At 35.9% G+C, this 20,879-nt stretch overlaps 2 protein-coding genes across 2 annotated transcripts; one reads left to right on the top strand and one right to left on the bottom strand.

Annotated features, from left to right (window-relative positions):
* The first annotated feature begins 3,382 nt into the window (after positions 1-3,382).
* Positions 3,383-6,702, top strand: LOC140830647 (uncharacterized). The gene is made up of 9 exons (XM_073194062.1): positions 3,383-3,981; positions 4,309-4,392; positions 4,482-4,865; positions 5,063-5,198; positions 5,306-5,468; positions 5,677-5,805; positions 5,951-6,145; positions 6,221-6,343; positions 6,422-6,702. Exons 1-9 carry the CDS (start codon positions 3,804-3,806, stop codon positions 6,515-6,517), a joined length of 1,488 nt encoding a protein of 495 aa, XP_073050163.1. The 5' UTR covers positions 3,383-3,803; the 3' UTR covers positions 6,518-6,702.
* Positions 6,703-14,299: 7,597 nt separating this feature from the next.
* Positions 14,300-18,444, bottom strand: LOC140829702 (glycerol-3-phosphate acyltransferase RAM2-like). The gene is made up of 2 exons (XM_073193008.1): positions 17,433-18,444; positions 14,300-15,438 (listed from the first exon to the last, which is right to left on the bottom strand). Exons 1-2 carry the CDS (start codon positions 18,042-18,044, stop codon positions 14,536-14,538), a joined length of 1,515 nt encoding a protein of 504 aa, XP_073049109.1. The 5' UTR covers positions 18,045-18,444; the 3' UTR covers positions 14,300-14,535.
* Positions 18,445-20,879: the final 2,435 nt, after the last annotated feature.

Genomic DNA, 20,879 nt, shown 5'->3' with positions numbered 1-20,879 from the left:
CTGAAATTCGAAGATATTCAATTCTATTTATTAGCAATAGACAAAATCGGGGGGAAATATAAATTCCAAAAGAAAATATGATATATATATATATATATATATATATATATATTCTACCAATCAAATAAGTTATATATATATATATATATATATATATATATATATATATATATATATATATAAATATATATATATATATATATATATATATATATATTCTACCAATCAAATAAGTTATATATATATATATATATATATATATATATATATATATATATATATATATATAAAATAATATATATATTATATTTAGAGATATTGACATTTACATACCTATAAGCCTCCTCTCATTATATTATAATAATTATTATTATAATTTATTCTTCTGGACATTTTTATTGACCTTTTTCTTTCCTTGAAAATGATATTTAAAAAACCCGATTATTATTACATAAAAAATCAAGGGAACTTTTTTCCTTGCGTACACATGCATACCAAAAAGATTTGACGTAAATTCCTGAACTAAACAGTGGAATACCAACTATTGTAACATAAATTAACCGACCATTATAATTTATATCTCAGAATTACGTTTTTTGAAGTAACAAAATTAAAATGCTCATTAAGAATCTAATGTGATCAGTAGTTTTAAAAAAAATTCAATGTGATCATTAGTAAAAGAGTTGATTTTATAATAATTATCAAAACATACAACCGATCATTCAATCTTTCAAATTATACAATATTTTAAGTATTGTGTGTTACGATTTGAGCTTGAGCCCGCGTTTGCGTGACTGCACGATGAGCCTATATAGCAACTACTTCGTATTCGTTATCGTTATATGAAAATGATTAACTCAAATTATTATAAGAATCCATTGTAAATTCATTATAAACTCATTTTAATTTTTTTTTAAATTTTTAAGACGTGAGATAAGGGAAGTCACATTTTGTTACAATCGTTTTCGTACTAACAACAATTATTCCTCGAAAACAATTTGCTTTCAGCAATTCCAACCTTTTGCGATTGATGTAAATCGGATGTGCGACGATCCATCGCAAACTATTCGTCAAAAATTATTGTTTGATGCAACAATATAACTCATATTTTCTTAAAATAATATCATATTAAAAATCATTATCAATCAAATAATAAATATCTGACCTTCATCCCAACTATGAAAATGGTTGCTCTAAATGATCATTTTTGTACTACGAAGGAATACTATTTTTTATTCCTTCTTTGACATCATGTAAAAGGAATATTTAGGAGTGATCCGTACAGAAAATTATATCTCGTATATCGTATCGAAAATTACAGTATAAGAAAATTCATACCGATATCTTACCGAATTTTCGGTGTATCGAAATTTTGGTACATATACCTAACATACCGATTATACTGAAAGTGTACTGTATATCGAGATTTCGGTATGATATCTGTATATACTGTTTTATACCGAAAAAACGTACATTTTTAAAATTTTATAAATTTATTTTTTAAAATATTATATATTTTCGATATTTTGATATATACCAAAATTTTCAAATTACATATCATTATCGTACAAAAAAATTAGGTACTGTTACTCTATCGTATCGAAATTTTCGGTCCAGTAAATTGTAGGGGTGGGCAACGGACGGTTCGGTCCGGTTTTACTCTACAATGGTTCGGTTTTTCGGTTTTCGGTTTTGAATATCTCTAGTCCAAAACCGAACCATTTTATTACGGTTCGGTTCGGTTTTTTTGTATTTCGGTTCGGTTTATACGGCCGGTTATATACGGTTAGCTAAAATTTGTTACGAAATAAAATTATACGTCACTTTATGTCTTTAAAATATAAATCATAGTATATTTCAAACATTTAATTTGTGGGACTTAATTTTTTATATAAAAAATTAAAGAAATATATACAGAAAAGAAAAAGAAAACATCGACTGGTGAGTGGTGAGAAAGAAGAAAAAACAATCGGATTGAAAATTGAGAGCTAATGATAATAAGTTCTTAAATCTTAATAGGTCCATTATACATAAAAAGTCTTATACTAAACAATAATATGACCCATTATACATAAAAACCTTATACTTAACAATAATATGGCCGGTTCGGTTTTTCGGGGATGAAAACCGAAAACCGAACCGAAAAAACCGAATTTCATAAATTTTAAAACCATAACCGATCGAAAAACCGATAAAACCGAACCATTTAAACCGAATTATTCGGTTCGGTCGGTTTTTTCGGTTTTTCGGGTTTTATGCCCACCCCTAGTAAATTGAGAAGTTTAACAGTTCAATAATATCGATATATAAAAAATTCAATATTTTTTTTCACGACTAATCACAATACTTGTTTGGTTGATGGAAATGGTATATTTTAGGCGAGAAAATTGTCAAATATCTTAATTACTCATTAATGTCTCGAAAGACTTTGTCTATCTTGGCTCTAACTTTAAGACGAAACACACACAAACTTGGATAAATTAAAGTTCCCCTTTTTATTGGAAAATGGACTAACAAATAAAATCACCGGCTTCACAAGTTACTGGTTCTATGGCAAAAACTTGTGTGAGACGGTCTCACGGGTCATATTTGTGAGACGGATCTCTTATTTGGATCATCCATGAAAAAGTATTACTTTTTATGCTAAAAGTACTATTTTTTATTGTGAAAATGGATAGGGTTGACCCGTCTCACGGATTATGATCCGTGAGACGGTCTCATATGAGACTCACTCCTGATTCTATAGCTACTATCCAAATTCGTAGAGGGCAATGCACGTAGAACAACAATTAAATTTTCTTGATTTTGGAAGTCAACATACAATTACATCAATTTCACCGATCATACGTCATTGATTTTTTATTTTTTTTTAAATTCGACAAAAAAATTAAAATGTAAAACAACGAAATCACTAAATAAAAACCGGGATGGAATCATAATGTCAATGAGTTTGAAAACATAAGGAGATGACGGTGCCATTCGTAACCAAACAGTACTATTTTTTTGACAAAAACTTATGTGAGACAGATCTCTTATTTAGATTATCCGTAAAAAAATATTACTTTTTAGGCTAAGAGTATTACTTTTTATTATGAATGTGGTTAAGATTGATCCATATTACAGATAAAGATTCGTGAGACTGTATCACAAGAGACGTACTCATTTTTTTTTTTTTTTTTTTATGAAACGGACTTGAAACCTTTAAATAAACAGTAGCCCCAAATCATTAAACTGGTGAGTCGAGACCAGAACATTAAAATCATCATATGGAAATGAGAAGCAGACAAGCGAAAGCGAAAACTCAACGATACCTCAGATTTCCGACACGTGTCATGACCCATTTTCCCCCTATCTTTTTGGTTGAATTGATTTCTACGTCATTCACAAATCCTGGTGGACTGGATCCAGTTGAATCCGGCTGATTGTTTTGTGTATATTTATTTTTCGGCCGACTGGGCTGTGAAAATCCACGTACAGCCTTACACTGACGTGCATCTATTTGTGTCAGTTTATTCGTGCATCTCTGTTGATTTTGAATAAATTAATGGCAAATATATTGTAACAAAGAGATACGGGGAGCAGGAGAGGAGTATGGTTGGAGGGATTCTCTTCTTTCTCACGCTTCCTCTCTCTAAAATGTTTTCTTTTCTCTCTCTAGACTATTGATGCCGATATTTTATCATACAAAGAAGAGAGAGATGAAGGCATGATCACTTGGGATTTCGATAGAACTAGCCACTGATCGTTTCTTGAAGGCTGATTTTCTTGGAAGAATCTCTTCCCTTTGCCGACAATAGAACGAGATGGGGTCATGCGTCTCTCTGCAGGAGAATTGCGTGGGAGCCAAATTTGGAGGCTCGAGAAAGAAAAATGATAGAAGGAGAAGTAAGGCTTTGAGGAGAGGAGATGAATCGTCGGAGAGAGTTGAAAAGATTCCAACTTTACCAGTGGATCGTCCTTTCAATAGTCCTACTTTTCATGGTTCAGGCTCTTTCCTCGTATTACTTTGTGTGTAACATTGATAGAAAATTGGAAAATTTATGTTTGAGAATCATTTCTTGCATATTGAAGCTCTAAATTTCGTCATGGCACATTTCAGAAGTAGCTGAGGATTAGTTCTTCGAGAAGTATGTTAACGAGACAGTAAAACTGTTGTATTTGGTGTTATCTTCTGTTCAAAGTAGATTTTATCAGGGGATCATTGTTTGATTTTATTGACAACTAGGCCTATTTAATGATTTCTTGAGTTCTGAAATGATAATAGATTTTGGGTTAAGATTTTTATATGCATCATCTTGGGAATTCCAGGAAGTGTGGAGGAAACATGGTTTGATTCTTATGCATTACTGGAATCGGACTGGAGTGACGAAGATTTTCAGAGTGTTCCTGATGGTATTTTTAATAATTTCGTTTTTCTTCCAACTGCTAGTGAGTATATCTTGCTAATCATACAGTTATAATCTGTTGTTCTATTTCTAAAGATGCTCCGTCTCTAAGTGGCGTTGATGGAGGAGATTCATCTAGGGAAAATTCTGCTCGAAATTTGGAGAGTGGAGCTGTTGAAACTTCACTTCCTCAAATTGATTCTGATATCCGAGGGAAATCCGATGAACCTGTGAACGACACGCAGCATGTGTTTCTTGATGAAATATCATGCTTCGATGGAGAAAATACTCGAGGGGATGATAGTTTGTTGGATAACTGTGGAATTCTTCCTGGCAACTGTTTGCCTTGTCTGGCTTCAACCGTTCCATCAGTCGCAAAAAGAAGATCTGGAAGCTCTAGCCCACCTCCCGCTTCAAGGAAAAAGATTGCGTTGAAACTCTCACTCAAATGGAAGGATGGAAATCCTGCTGCCAATTTACGTGAGCATAGATGAATCTTTTTGATGCTGGTCAATATGGCGCAAATATTAACATTGGGATAATGGGATTTAGTTATTACATTTATGTGTCATTTCATCATAGTATACAAACTTGCTCAAGTTTCGTGAATTCTGGTAAATACTGCATATCGCATATGGAGATGGAGGAATTAATATATTTTGGTTTATGCATTACAGTCTCTTCGAAAGTGCTGCTACGCCAACCTATAGCTGGTTCCCAAGTGCCGTTTTGTCCCTTGGAGAAGAGAGTGCCTGACAGTTGGTCAGATATTGATCCAGGGACTTTCAAGATTCGGGGAGTAAATTATTTCAAGTAATTAACTCTAATCCTTTTCTTTACTTCTGTTGTAAAAGCACGATCTACTTCTGAATGTGGTTTCGTCTTCTATATCCATATTCATATGTCCGTTTCCTGTGTAGGGATAAAAAGAAGGAGTTTGCTTCAAATTGTGCTGCATATTATCCTTTCGGCCTTGATGTATTTTTATCCCAGAGAAAAATCGATCACATTGCTCAGTTTGTGGATCTTCCTGTCATCACTTCTTCAGGAAAACTTCCACCCATTCTCGTTTTAAACGTTCAGGTACCAAAAATACCCAAAGTAGACCAGAAAGGTGCTTGTATGCCGTAGCAGATCATAAGGCAACAGCTTTTGTTTGACCATGTGAAATGATGTGATACCTTGCAGTTGGTTCCAACAACATATTTTATGATCCTGTACGATGAAGAAACCGGCTGGTTTGGTTTTTCCATCATTATGCTGATATCATATTGTTTTTCTTGTTTGACAGATTCCATTATATCCCGCATCAATTTTTCAGGGGGAAACAGATGGGGAAGGAATAAGTTTTGTATTATATTTTAAGGTTTCTGATAGATTTGCCAAGGAAATTCCACCCCATTTTCAAGAAAATATTCAGGTTAGTGATTGATGAATTTAATTCCAAGGTTTTGTGCTCTATTTTAACATGGATGATTGTTCGTCACATGCACAATGAATTCAAATCAACAGGGTTCGATATTGTTTTTCATTTGTATATAAATATATGAACGTCTGATTCACAGAGGCTAATTGACGACGAAGTAGAAAAAGTCAAAGGTTTCCGAGGAGACACAAATACACCCTTCAGAGAAAGGTTAAAGATATTGGGTCGTGTGGCAAATATAGACGACCTTCCTCTAAGCACAGCAGAAAGGAAGCTCATGCACGCCTACAACGAGAAACCCGTTCTTTCACGTCCTCAACATGAATTCTACTCCGTAAGTATAAGCCTCATATTAATCAAACCTGAATCGATTTCAAATTTTAAAGTTGTTTATCATCGTTCTTTTTAGGGTGAAAGTTATTTTGAAATCGATCTAGACATGCACCGATTCAGCTACATTTCAAGGAAGGGATTCGAAACTTTCATAGATAGACTCAAGCTGTGTGTCTTGGATTTTGGATTAACAATTCAGGCAAGTTTAAATCTTCCTGTTAGCAATCAAATGAAACAATATACTCCAAAGGCATGCATGCTAATATGTGCTTGACAGGGTAACAAGGCTGAAGAGTTGCCGGAACAAATATTGTGTTGCATGCGGTTAAATGAAATTGATTATTCGAATTATCAGCGACTCAGGTTCTTCTGAAGAAGCCGTGAACACTTGTAATATCCGAGAAATTGATGATGAAGTGAAATTTTTGGAGTTGGAAGTCGTCTTTTTGTTTCCTTTCGACTCTCATCTATTTATGGTTCGTTTCTGAGACCTTTTGTAAGATCCGTGGGGGAGAAACACTCGGACCATTTAGGTATTTGCATATTTCTTCAAATTTAGCTATGCCTTACTGATGTTTTCAGGCAATAGACCTTCAAGTTTACAGTGCCACAGAGAGTTTTCTGCGCGTTGGGTGTTGAAATTTGATGAGTTAGGCAATGGTGGAGTCATAAATTTACTAATCCATTTCACAAGATTCCATACATCCTTCGAAATAAACGATGAACTCAAGTACACCAAAATTTTCTTGAATACCTGAAATATCTAACGAACTCATGTTACATACTTCCATGAGAATGAACAGAGGACACCGATCTTGCTGAAACAGAGGCCGTGGGACTACTCATATCGCGATCCGTGTTTCCGAAATTTTCTTTCCCAGATAACATTTTTATTGCGGTTTGAGCAACATCAGCAAACCATTCATCCTACGGTAGCTCGCTGCCAAAAATTGCAAAGTTTTCAATTTTCACAGCCTAAGTTTCATGCAAAGATTCAATTGCTTGTTAATAAATATTTAAGGTGCAAACTCCACTAAGGCGGCCTATTGGTGAAGTGTGCAATGGGGTGCAATCGAGCTCGAGCCATAAAATTGATTACTAACGTCGAGTTTTCACCGAGTCGTTCACGAGTTGTAGAGACAACTAAAGTGAAATTTTTGAGTAATCTAAAACATCAAAATCCTTTTCATGCTCATCAATTATATCATCTTAACGAGTAGGACATAATTTTTGTTTACCACAATTATTCAATCCCAACTCACTGCTATCTATATCTCGAGCTTCGAAGCACAGATATAATTTCCATGACACCGACACCGTTATTCCTTTTCTTTTTTTTGGATAACATTAATGATATGAACAAATGGTTGACGGGGGATCGAATAGTAATGGTGAAGAAAAAAATTATCTTTGTGTTTGATGATAGGAGTTTTTACTTCTGTTGCACCAAGTATTAACTGATGAATTTTGTTTTACATTATTGTTTCATAATATATAATATTTAGTTGATGTATAATATTATAGTAACATTCACTTCATGATATGTATATCAACAGAAATCAATCTTGGTGCATCTTACTTTGATATGGCACACATATGGCCTTACTCCTTGCGTCCAAGGGCTCATGACAGGTGCGTGGTGCACGTTAAATAATTGTAGCTTATTGTCATCTAAAGTGTCATACCTGTATGGATCAATCTTAGTTGCCTGCACTGCTTCAATAGCTTTGCTTATAATGTTCTTGATCACTTGACGTAGATTACGTGACAGGTAACGCCCTTGGTCTTAAAGGAAAGATGACCAAAGCCTCTTTTCTAGAGAAAATAGAACGTGCACTTGATCTATTGAATTTGATTTATACAGATGTGTGTGGCTCGCTAAGTGTTAGTACGAGATATGGCTAATCCTACTTCATTACTTTTATTGTGAATTCTTGAGGTATGAATATGTGTATTTAATAAAATACAAGTCTGAAGCCTTTGAAAAATTCGAAGAATTTGGAGCTAAAGTAAAGAAACAATTAGGAAAAAGTTTCAAAACACTTCGATCTGATCTATGTGAAAAATACTTAGTATTGAATTTCAATACTACCTTAAAAAGAATGATATTCTCTCATACTGTACCTCACATTCCACACCCCAGTTGAATGGTGTGTCAGAATAACGTAATCGAACATTGAAGGATATGATTTGATCAATTACGGGGATTTGCACTTGAAATTGCGACAATGTTGTTGAACCAAGTCCATACAAAGACAATAGACAAAACTCCATATGAGATATGAATGAGAAAACCACCCAAATATTCTTTCTTAAGAATAAGGGATATCATGCTTATGTAAAACAGACAATGAGAGACAAATTAGATAGTAGAGCCAATTTGTGCTACTTTGTGGGATATCCAAAGAATTCTATTGGATATTATTTCTATATTCCCATGAAACAGAGGCGGAATGATATAACAAGAAAAGATTCGGGAACACCTACTTATGAAATAGTGGAACCCATACCCCAACAGCCAGTTGAAGAAACACAAGCTCCTAGAAGATCCGAAAGAGTATTAAGGCCACCTAAGAGGATGAGTATAATTCTTGAAGAAGGCCAAGCTGAGCTCATTCTTGGATGTGATCCAAGAAACTTCAAAGAAGCACTATCTGATGTCGATTCATCTAAATGACTTGAAGCTATGGAATCCGGAATAAACTTCATGTATTCAAACCAAGTATCATCTTTAGTACATCCACGTGAGAGAATTGTTCTCATAGAAAGCAAATTGATTTAGAAAAAGAAACTTGGGGAAAATTGGAAGGTAATGACCTTGAAATCAATATTGATAGCAAAATGATATACTCAAATACAAGGTATTAACTAAGAGAAAATATTATTTCAAGTTGCAATTTTCAAGTCCATTAGGATATTACCGGGCATAGTTCCATGGTATGACTATAAAATATGACAGATGAGTATGAAGACAACGTTCCTTAATGGTAAAACTAAGGAAGAGATTTACATGTCTCAACCTGAAGATTTACATCAGTAGGAAGTGAGCATAAAATATGAAAACTTCGAGATCTATCTATGCACTCAAACATGCATCAATGAGCTGGAATATCATATTTGACAACACTATCAAAGAGTTTGAATTTGTTAAAAATCATGAGGAATCATGTGTATACAAAAAGATTAGTAAGAGGGCAGTGACATTCTTAATACTTTATATTGAAGGCATACTACTCATTGATAATGATGTAAGGATGTAGCAGTCAACTAAAGTATGTTTAGCTAGTAAATTCTCCACTAAAGATATAAATGAAACATCCTATGTATTAGAAATACACATCCATAGGGATAGATAAGATAGGATGTACGGCTCACCCAATCCACTTATATCGATACAATACTAAGTAGATTATCTGTAGTAGCCCGAATTCCAAATTGGGTAATTAACGGAGTAATGGTGATTAAGAAGGTTTAAGGTGTAGTTTTGACCGAGTCATGATCGGACGGACCGAAGATGGTTCGGAAGCACCGAAGAGTTCGGAAGGTCCGAAGTGGGTTCGATGGATCCGATCATGAGGTGTCAAGAGCAGCTGGACACGTGCATGTTCGGACGGTCCGAAGTGTATGATCGGAGGATCCGATCATGAGCTGTCAAGAGCCAATGGACACGTAGCGTTCGGACGTTCCGAAGTGTTGTTCGGAGGATCCGAACATGGCCTATAAATAGTGCTCGAATTCCTCATTTTGGTATTGCCATTTCTTGAGATTGAGTCTTTAGTGAGAGATTTGGAAGGTTCTAGGGTAGTTGTTGGTCGAGCGATAGCCAGGAGCTGCCAGGAGTGGTAGCGTAGCGACGTCTGAGTTACGAGGCAATCGACATCAAAGGGCTGTCGACGGACGAAGGTAAACCCTAAACCTTTGGTAGTACTAGGGAGTACTGGTTTTGCTAGTCGAGCATGGTAGTATTGATTGAGTATGCTTTTGATGCGTAGGCTTGTTCTAGACCTGATTAGCGGTGTTGCGTAAGGCTAGGCTTGCTGTGATAGAGGTACAAAAGTACTATCCGAGATATCCTGGTTGAGTATACATTCATATATGTGTTGCATGAGTATTTACTGCATTGTTATATGTCATATGATGCATGCTATTATGTCACGAGTTATGATGCATATTGCATATCATGTTGAGCCGTATTCTCCTTTGAGATAGCCTTTACTGTTGAGCTGTATCTCTTTCGAGATAAGCTATATCTTGGGGCCGCTCAGCCCTGTCTTGTGGACGCATGGACACCGAGAGTACACAGTGGCCGACGGGTCGGGAGGGCTTCGGTGGTCCGGGACATTTTAGGTCCACGTCTGTCTTGTAGTGGATGCAGTGACCCAGAGGTGTACCGCGCGGCACTATCCACTTGGCGCCTCTAGACTGAGCATTGTTGAGATCCTTTTGTGACTCCTGTTTCTTGACTACCCCGGTATCATGATCATAGCATGTGCATTTCATATAGGTCTGTATACTCATACTTTTGTACTGGGCGTTCTTATCGCTCACGTCCTCGGTTTTTGTTTATCTTGGACACCCCATTCCCACGGGGCAGGCCTCAGGTTGGACAGCTCAGGAGGAGCAGGAGGAGGACGTGAGTATCTGGTTGGTTTAGTTTATCGGTATTGTTTTGATTCGATATGGTTGTATTGGATATTTTATTTTGAGTTATTCTAGACTTCGATTGGGTTGTATAATCGGTTTTGTTGTTGACTTTTCCGCTGTTATCTCTGATTATTGTTAATTAGGTTAATTGCATGCTTAGTTTTTGATTAGTAGGTGATTCTGGAACGGGTCACTACATTTATGGTATCAGAGCATGCATACGATTTTGGGATATAGATTTCTGTTTTGGGATTTCCGTTGACCAATTTACTAGTTTCCCCATTCTATGTTGTAACGATGGCTGACCACTTTGGTGATGAGAGTAGTCAGGGAAGTGTAGGTCGTTGGGGTGACCAGGACGATTTGTTAAGCGTCATAAGTTACCGCATGTTTCTCTAGATGTCATTCTTTCTGTTTCTACTCCGATGGATCATTCGGTTTTAGCCAAGCGTCTAGTGATGGGTTGTCCCTTAGATTTTGAGGGTAACGATGTTGTTATTTTCGTTTTGTTCATCCTCTAAACTTGATTTCGAGGACGAAATCGTTTTAAGGGGGGGAGAATGTAGTAGCCCGAATTCCAAATTGGGTAATTAACGGAGTAATGGTGATTAAGAAGGTTTAAGGTGTAGTTTTGACCGAGTCATGATCGGACGGACCGAAGATGGTTCGGAAGCACCGAAGAGTTCGGAAGGTCCGAAGTGGGTTCGATGGATCCGATCATGAGGTGTCAAGAGCAGCTGGACACGTGCATGTTCGGACGGTCCGAAGTGTATGATCGGAGGATCCGATCATGAGCTGTCAAGAGCCAATGGACACGTAGCGTTCGGACGTTCCGAAGTGTTGTTCGGAGGATCCGAACATGGCCTATAAATAGTGCTCGAATTCCTCATTTTGGTATTGCCATTTCTTGAGATTGAGTCTTTAGTGAGAGATTTGGAAGGTTCTAGGGTAGTTGTTGGTCGAGCGATAGCCAGGAGCTGCCAGGAGTGGTAGCGTAGCGACGTCTGAGTTACGAGGCAATCGACATCAAAGGGCTGTCGACGGACGAAGGTAAACCCTAAACCTTTGGTAGTACTAGGGAGTACTGGTTTTGCTAGTCGAGCATGGTAGTATTGATTGAGTATGCTTTTGATGCGTAGGCTTGTTCTAGACCTGATTAGCGGTGTTGCGTAAGGCTAGGCTTGCTGTGATAGAGGTACAAAAGTACTATCCGAGATATCCTGGTTGAGTATACATTCATATATGTGTTGCATGAGTATTTGCTGCATTGTTATATGTCATATGATGCATGCTATTATGTCACGAGTTATGATGCATATTGCATATCATGTTGAGCCGTATTCTCCTTTGAGATAGCCTTTACTGTTGAGCTGTATCTCTTTCGAGATAAGCTATATCTTGGGGCCGCTCAGCCCTGTCTTGTGGACGCATGGACACCGAGAGTACACAGTGGCCGACGGGTCGGGAGGGCTTCGGTGGTCCGGGACATTTTAGGTCCACGTCTGTCTTGTAGTGGATGCAGTGACCCAGAGGTGTACCGCGCGGCACTATCCACTTGGCGCCTCTAGACTGAGCATTGTTGAGATCCTTTTGTGACTCCTGTTTCTTGACTACCCCGGTATCATGATCATAGCATGTGCATTTCATATAGGTCTGTATACTCATACTTTTGTACTGGGCGTTCTTATCGCTCACGTCCTCGGTTTTTGTTTATCTTGGACACCCCATTCCCACGGGGCAGGCCTCAGGTTGGACAGCTCAGGAGGAGCAGGAGGAGGACGTGAGTATCTGGTTGGTTTAGTTTATCGGTATTGTTTTGATTCGATATGGTTGTATTGGATATTTTATTTTGAGTTATTCTAGACTTCGATTGGGTTGTATAATCGGTTTTGTTGTTGACTTTTCCGCTGTTATCTCTGATTATTGTTAATTAGGTTAATTGCATGCTTAGTTTTTGATTAGTAGGTGATTCTGGAACGGGTCACTACATTATCTATGGAAGAGTCCAAGAGAAGATATCTCCCAATGTGTCATGGTGTGACTCTATCTAAGTCTATGTGCCTAAGACTGATGATGAGATAGAAACCATGAGCCGCATTCCATATGCGTCTGCTATAGGCAATATAATGTAAGGTATGATATATACTCAACCTGATGTTGTATTTGCACTAATTGTTGAAAGAAAATATCAGTCAAATCCCAGTCCATTGCATTGGAAAGTTCTGAAGGACATTCTTAATTACTTAAGAAGAACTAAGAATTTGCTCTTGGTTTACGGGAGTGAAGAATTAAAATTGTAATGCTATAATGATTATAGCTTCCAAATAGATGTGGATGATTCGAAATCAACCTCTGGATTTATATTCAAGCTCGATGGTAGTGTTTTTTTTTTGGAAAAGTTCCAAGTAAGACACCACAACATATTCAACCACTGAGGCCGAATAAATAGTTGCATGAGCTGCAACTAAGGAGGCTGTTTGGATGAAAATTTTATTAAGAGTTGGGTGTCATTCCTCAAATAATTGATCTAATCCTGATCTACTACGACAAGACCTGTTCCGTTGTGCAAAAAAAGAAACCGAGGTCTCATAAGAAATCTAAACATATACTGAGATATTCCACATAATCTGAGAGATTGTAGGAAGATGAAACACATCAGTAGAGAGAGTCTCATCTGCAAATAACATTGCTGATTCACTAACGAAACACCTGTCAGGACCGTTGTTGGCTATATGACAAGTGTGATATTGTTAGAATACATGTTTGGCGAGCTAACTTGTGACTTGAATATTATTGACTCTCATTTAAAAACAATCTTTATTTTAATAATATTTTGCGATTTTATCCAATTATGACAATAAATTTATCTGTATACCCATGCAAGATTCATAGATAAAGTATTTGAATATACAAAAAGTACCGTGAGGTTTGTCTCGCAACGTAAAATCATAAAACTAATTAGGAAGTGTATCGTATATACTAAACATGTTCCTAGTCGAATCATTAGCCTAAAATAAAGATAAAGATTGCTTGAGTTTGAGAATAGCATCTGTGATGTGAACGCTATGTTTAATTGGTAAGGGCGTGGAGATGCCTGTTCGTATAGATGAGTGATCATTTGGTTATACACTGAACAAGCCTCCCTCAGACTGTTCAAGTAGGTATCACTTATTGAGTAGAATAGTCTGTGGTTATTGTTGTACATCATTAGTATTTTGACTCGGGGCAACATAGAGGTTCTACATACTAGCATGTACTTTGATTCGTTTACCGACTCCATTGAGGACCGACAGGTGGCTAGGTTGGGTGTGGTAGAGAAATACGTATGTGAGTTAATAGTCCAAAGAGTCTTTGGCCAATGTAAGACATGTGCTTTAGAGAAATGTGTTTTCTTAATTGTACATATGATGTCACTATTATTACTCAAAGATACATAACACCGTTATCTCTATTGCGTTTTGGTCAACGAAATGAAATATGGAAGAATTTTTGCCCGCAAGACCAGTTCAAATGCTAAATACATGAGAGAAATTATTAAAACTGGAGAAAATATATTTCCTTTATACGCACGTACCATTATTCTCCCTGAATAACAGAAAGACAATTCCTATGTGTGGAGTACACAATGTATTACATTAATTTTCATTCTAGCGTTCATATCAGACAATACAAGAATATAAAATTGAGTATTCAATTTTTTTTGGGGCAGATTTATTCTCAAAATTTATTTATATCCTTTCCAATGGCTTAGCAACCCATGATTTTATCCGACTTGATCCTTGCAGGCTTCTCCACTACCGTGCCATCATTTCCTGCTAGCGCTCGGTATTTGTCCTTTCTTGTAAAATTGGTGCATTCGTACGAAAGAGTAGCGGCGATCACACGTTGTATATAATTAGCCACTTCATGGCTCGATTTCCCGGCTCCAAATGTCAGCTCTCGCGGCAGCTTGTTCGAGAACGTCACCTCGTAAGCTGGGCTCGGGTTCATGAAAAAGTAAAACGGGTCCATTCCCTTCCACCCACGCGCCGTCGTGCCATGGAACATGCTCATACGGTTAACCATGGCCACCGGAACCAACTCATCTGTGAGCTCAGCGAAGAGGGAGCTGAACCTGAGGAGGAATGGCTCACGGCAGGTGGTGCCCTCTGGGCAAAGCGCGAGGTCCCCTTCTTGCAAAAGCTTTTTTATCATCGCAGCATCGATGGCACGGTCACGGCTGAGGCGTACGGTTTTGATGGGAGAGATGATTTCCGAGAGTCGAGACACGGAGTACGTGACGGCGGGGATGGCGCGGCCGAGTGCAGTGGAGAGGAAAATAGGGTCTAGGAGAGTGCGGTGCGAGCAGATGAAGAGAACACCGGATTCACCGGAGGATTTATTAACCGGCGGAGGAGGAGTCCCCTTGACTGTGACGCGGACGCCTAATGCCCAGAAAGCGTGGTAGACTAGTGGCATAGGGAGGAGGCAGCCGGCGGCGATACGTAAGCATGCCAGGAGGAAGCCAGCTGGGATCCAGAGGACGATGAGTAGAGCCATGAAAGGGCTCGGCTTCTGCACCAGCCGGCCGTCGTGGAAGATGATCGGCTTCGGGAGCTTGTCACATGTCACAGCTTTTACTTCTGGCTTTGGTGGCACCAGATAACCTTCCTGCATTATTTAAATGATTATAATAATTTATCACTTATAGATACTTTAATACTTTATTGATAAATTTATTAAAAAAATCATATCAATCACTAATAAAAACATTAATTTTTTTTTTCGATTTTGTTTTATCTATAATATCAAAATTGAATTTTAATATATATATTTTATTTTTTGACAATTTTGACAATTTATGTTGCATTTCTAGTCATTTTTATAAGAAAGTGCGTATACGACACTCCAGTCACCAAATTTATGTCGGAGTTGAATAAAAAACACTATAAAAATAATTAAAATTAACAAAAAAAAAACAATTATAAAAATTTAAAATTGAAATTTGATAATATATATAATCAAAATTATAAAAGAGAAACATAAAATACTAAATTACAAATTTCCTCTAATAAAAACTATATGATGTCTTTTGTCAGCCCTAATAAAAACAAAGGACATCGATGTCTTTTTTCTTAACATAATTTTTTTAGCCTATTAACTGTATTTAGTTTGAGTTTTGGTCCATTAAATTTTCAAATTTTGATTTTGATGCATTGAAGTTTTTTGACATTCAATTTTATTTCGTCATAATGATAATGTGACAATGAAATGCTGATGTGACACTATAAAATGTTGATGTAACATCGAAAGTTGTAGAGTTGTCTGATGTCACGTAAACATATAGACCAAAATAATCAAAAAGCAAAATTTAATGTACTAAAATCAAATCTCATATGAAGTAGGTCATGTATTTTAATTTTAAGAAGGCAAAAAGATTACGTACCTAAATATTGGTACTGCTTTTAAAATTTTCATTTAAAATTGAGTTTTTACTTGCATCCCATTAATAATTTATCTGAGGAATGGATATTGTAGTTAATTTAAAATTAGATCGATGTTCTTTTTTAAACTCCGAAATTCGGGAAAATTTATAAAATACCTTAAATAACTATTTATTCAAAACATTGATCCCTTCAAGTGTATTTGAAATTCATTTGAGTAGATCATTTTTTTAAATAAATAATTGACCAATGTTAAAAAATAAAAATACCTCGAAATTTCATGTTCTAATTAAACAATGGTTCGAGCTACGTTGGTTCATGTGCTTTGATATTCATGACTTGATATCTAATTTAACTATAATCTTCTTCTCTCTTGTAAGGAGGACGACCAGTGAAGTTGTCCATTTTTTAGTAAAATTTTCGTGTGCTTCACCTGATCCATTTTATTGGGTACTTGAGAATTTCTCTTTTTAGCTGATTAATCTTGTAACGAAGAACATTAATAAAAGTTACAATTTTAACCGTGGAAAAAATGGAAAATTGATTTTTTTTTTAAAGAATTTGACCCAATTTAATTTTACCGGACCTTAACCCTTTCGTGGAATGATATTTTTATCACTTTATATATCATACTATCAATTTATGGTAAATTTTTATTTATATCAATAAATATTATATTAGTTATTTGTAATGAAATATTATATTTCATCCACCAAAATTGGAGTTCTTTTTCATAATTTCAGTTTCAGATTTAATTATCATGTACGAATTTTTTTTAATGTAAAACATATATGATTATGTATTCGTCTGATAATTATATTTGAGTGGGTTAACGATAGACCATCTCATGGATCTTAATCTGTGAGACGGGCCAACTCTACCGATATTCACAATAAAAAATAATATTTTTAGCATAAAAAGTAATACTTTTTCATGGATAACTCAAATAAGAGATCTGTCTCATAAAATATGAACGTGAGACCGTCTCACACAATTTTTTGACATTATATTTTTATTAATCAAGTTAAGTTCGCACTACAATATCTCACAAGTTAGAGATCTTCATGAAATTTAGTGGAAACGTAAAATAATACTGATAAATATTACTTCTCTAAAATTATAGAACTTATAATAAAACTTTTATTATTAAAATAAATTTTACGATTGGCTTTACTGTTTATTATCTTATATATTATATTTAATAAAAAGAAAATCGCAAACCTGGCATAACTCCATGAAAGGAAAATCAGTATGCCGATCACCCAACCCAATTTCCGGTTGTTTCTCCCCGAACGCTGCCTTCAGCGCGTCCGCTTTATTTCTTCCGACCAAGACTCCTGGTTTCTTCACTAGCCCGGTCGCCCTTCCTCGGTAGCTCAGTATCTCAGTCCCCAGCACCATATCCGCCCCCAAGTATTCCTTCAAAAACGCCTCAACCATAATTCTCGGATTCGCCGTCAGCACGCATCGCCTCCCGCAGGCTGAAAACACCCGCCACGACTCCGGGTGCAAGTCTTCTGAGTAAAACTTTGGCAGCACCGCCCGCGCCACTGATTCAATATCCGAAACCCTCATTCCCGCAAAAGTCGCGAAGATGAGGACTCTGATTCCGGCGGATTCGGAGACTAGATAGTAAAGAAACCCGGCGAGTGGCGTGAGTAGAAGCAAGAAGAGAAGCCTTAAAATCCCACCAACTTCGAAAGAAACTAATGCAAAATAAGGGAAAGAGCTTCTTCCTCTCAGCAAGGTTCCATCCATGTCTGCAACAACTGTATCCTTCTCCCTTCCAATGGACGCGCAATCCTCGACACTTGGAAAAGATGCATCGGCCATCGATATATCGAAATCGTTGAGGCAAAAAACGAATCAATTAAAAGGAAAAAGGAAGCAGATTCTTGACAACCCAAGATCTATCTGTCAATTAATGCTCTCGAGGTCAGGTTTAGTTGGAGGATAAAGTTGGACGAAGGCGTGTGTGTGTGTGTATATATATATATATAAGATTTACAGTGTATTCTTGTATTGAAGAGTGGTTGATAAAGAGACAAAAACGTGAGCATTTGAATGACAACGATTGGCGCCGAAGATGTATAGAATTTGACAACTTGATGAGCTTTCCATGGAATTTGGTGAATTCTTGTTTTCTGGAAGAGGGACTGTGTGTTGTCGTTGATTGTGAATTTGTGATATTTCTCTTTGGGAGAATCGTCGATTTGTATATACGTCTCTAGGTTTCGAAGATGCTCCTGTTTTGTGGCATTTGTGAGTGTTAAAAACTATGTTAAGAGGACAAAACAAGTGTCTTTAGTGTTCGTATGAACACTTTGCATCAACTTTTCCGCAACGTTAAAAATTGGGTTTTTTTTTCCTCGACGGGAATATAAACGTGGGTTATCTAGCTGGGGTAGAAAAATATCCAGGAAAATAGGAGGAAATGGAGAAACACATGAGGGAAAAATTGAATATATTATTTAATATTTTCTTCTCACTTCCCTCCAATTCCCAAACAAAAGAAATTCTTATATTTTATTTTATTATTTAATATTTAGGTACTTGTATGATCAACATTGCTTTTTTAATGGGAAATTAGAATTTTGTATTTGGGAAGGTTAAAATCAACTGGTCAAGATATTTTTCCTATAGTACTTTTATTATCCTATAGTCTGTTAATAGATATATCTTTCAATTTTTGGATTAAATAATTGAATATTTACTTATAATTTTGTAAGTAAATTTATTTTGAAAGGCAATCGTGCAAAAATGTGATGGATGAATTAATATTTTTTAATTTTTTTTTTAAACTTCTTAGTATTACTTTTGTCATATAAGAAATTTTTTAAAATTTACTTTAATAATGTCAACACTGTATCAATTTCTTATTTTCATGTTGTATAATTAGTTTTTACTGATTTTAAAGATAAAGTAACTGTAGATTGAATTTATACCTAATAAAACGAGTTTATCATGCTACATGATCTACCTTTGAATATTCTCTAATCTCATTTAAAATTCTCACGAGTTTTTCGATCATCATACTCTACCAATTATGACTATTAGATATGTAGCGAGAGTAATACCGAGATGATCACGTCTATCTGTAGTGTGCAATGTTTAATTAAACCCGTAAAAAAATCATGAAACTCACAGGGATGTAATTGATCCAAATTAAAATGAATGCCTCATATAGGTCAATCGTGAAAATCATCACTGTATATTTTTAATTTGCTAAATTTTATGTACACAAATAATTAGCTCAAATAATAATTTATTTTAATTTTTAGGGCATGAGTCTAATTTAAAAAGTTAGGCCAGTCAAAATAATAGGTCTCATTAAAAAAGTTTTTCAAACATAACATCATCATCACTATCTACATACCTATATATTTATATTGATACCCTCGGACCTAAGACGGGTCAGGCCCACTCTCGGTATCCCAGATAGTTAATGACACATCATTCAGAAATTCTTGGGAGATCATCTATGCGATAGAGCTTGACAGGAAGTTCTCTCACTCGCACAAAGTTGGCGGTAGGTCATCCCAAACGCTCATAATCGTGACAGAAAAGATGGTGTCGAGCTCCCATGCCGATCTCACATACCGACCTCCCAACATGACCCGATCCGACCTCCCAGATGGGGTTATCGTGCCGATTGGAAATGTTTTGACCGACCTCCCGAGCCGAGCTTTCAAGAGACCAAGATTATAGGCAGTCTCATGCCTATGAGAGCTCTTACTTATACATTAACGGGCAGACCACAGAAATCGAGCCCGAAAAGATAAAGCCCATTAAGATTTAACTTAATTTTGTACAAGATTCTTAGAATCTAAATCTACCAAATCAGGATTCTATTTTTCTCCTATAAATTCTAAGTTTGATTCAGTGTTTATTCATTCATATACTCACCCACTCTATACACACAATATTATCTCTGTTTTCTATTCTTTGAGTTGAGTGTCGGAAGGGCTACGCCAGAACAACCTTCCTGCCCCCTTTTAATGTTCTTGTTTATGCTTCCAGATTTCGAAGGTCCGATCTAAGCTCCCCAAGTGAAGATCCGGCTTCTCAGCTACAATCTCGAATTTCAGCAACATCAATTGGCGCCATATGTAAGAAACACCGAGCAAAGGCGTAGACATGCGCGGATAAAGAGGAAGAAGAATAGGCCCAGGAAGTGGCCAGGGGATTTGTGTATAAACAAAAGAACCCAAAATTTGAAAGGATTAAATTGCATAAAAAATTTAGTGGGGTGTATTCAATTCAGAGTTTTGATGACTTTTAATGACTTTTTTAAATGATAGACTTTTATGGATTTGATAAATTTTTATTGACTTTTATGGAATCTCACAGATTTATAAACAGATTTATGTGGATTTATGTAGACTTTTTTGCAAGATTTTTATAGACTTTTGTAGATTTTTTTTTTATAGAATTTTATAAATTTTGTACTTAACTATAACATGTGATTTTTTATTAATTTCTTTGAACCAATAATTAATTGACATATATAATATATTCAATTTGAAATTATTTTTAATATTTATATTAATAAATAAATTTACTTATTTAAAAGTTAAATCGTTTAATCCATACATGTATATATATATGGGTTTATATGCATGTTTGTAAATTTTTTAAAATACATCAATTGATTAACATGTAATCTTA

The sequence above is a fragment of the Primulina eburnea genome, chromosome 4, assembly GCF_022965805.1.
Source record: "Primulina eburnea isolate SZY01 chromosome 4, ASM2296580v1, whole genome shotgun sequence".
Lineage (NCBI taxonomy): Eukaryota > Viridiplantae > Streptophyta > Magnoliopsida > Lamiales > Gesneriaceae > Primulina > Primulina eburnea.
Note: the sequence above shows the minus strand (reverse complement) of the source record. Positions and strands in the feature narration are given on the sequence as shown.

Bases quoted from the DNA above. Each gene is read 5' to 3' on its own strand.
- LOC140829702 (XM_073193008.1), bottom strand. From the start codon at position 18,044: ATGGCCGATGCATCTTTTCCAAGTGTCGAGGATTGCGCGTCCATTGGA. The intron at 15,439-17,432 runs GTTTGCGATTTT...TAAATAATGCAG, and splicing joins CTTTCATGGAGTTATGCCAG to GAAGGTTATCTGGTGCCACC.
- LOC140830647 (XM_073194062.1), top strand. From the start codon at position 3,804: ATGGGGTCATGCGTCTCTCTGCAGGAGAATTGCGTGGGAGCCAAATTT. The intron at 5,806-5,950 runs GTTAGTGATTGA...TCTGATTCACAG, and splicing joins ATTTTCAAGAAAATATTCAG to AGGCTAATTGACGACGAAGT. The intron at 6,344-6,421 runs GCAAGTTTAAAT...TGTGCTTGACAG, and splicing joins ATTTTGGATTAACAATTCAG to GGTAACAAGGCTGAAGAGTT.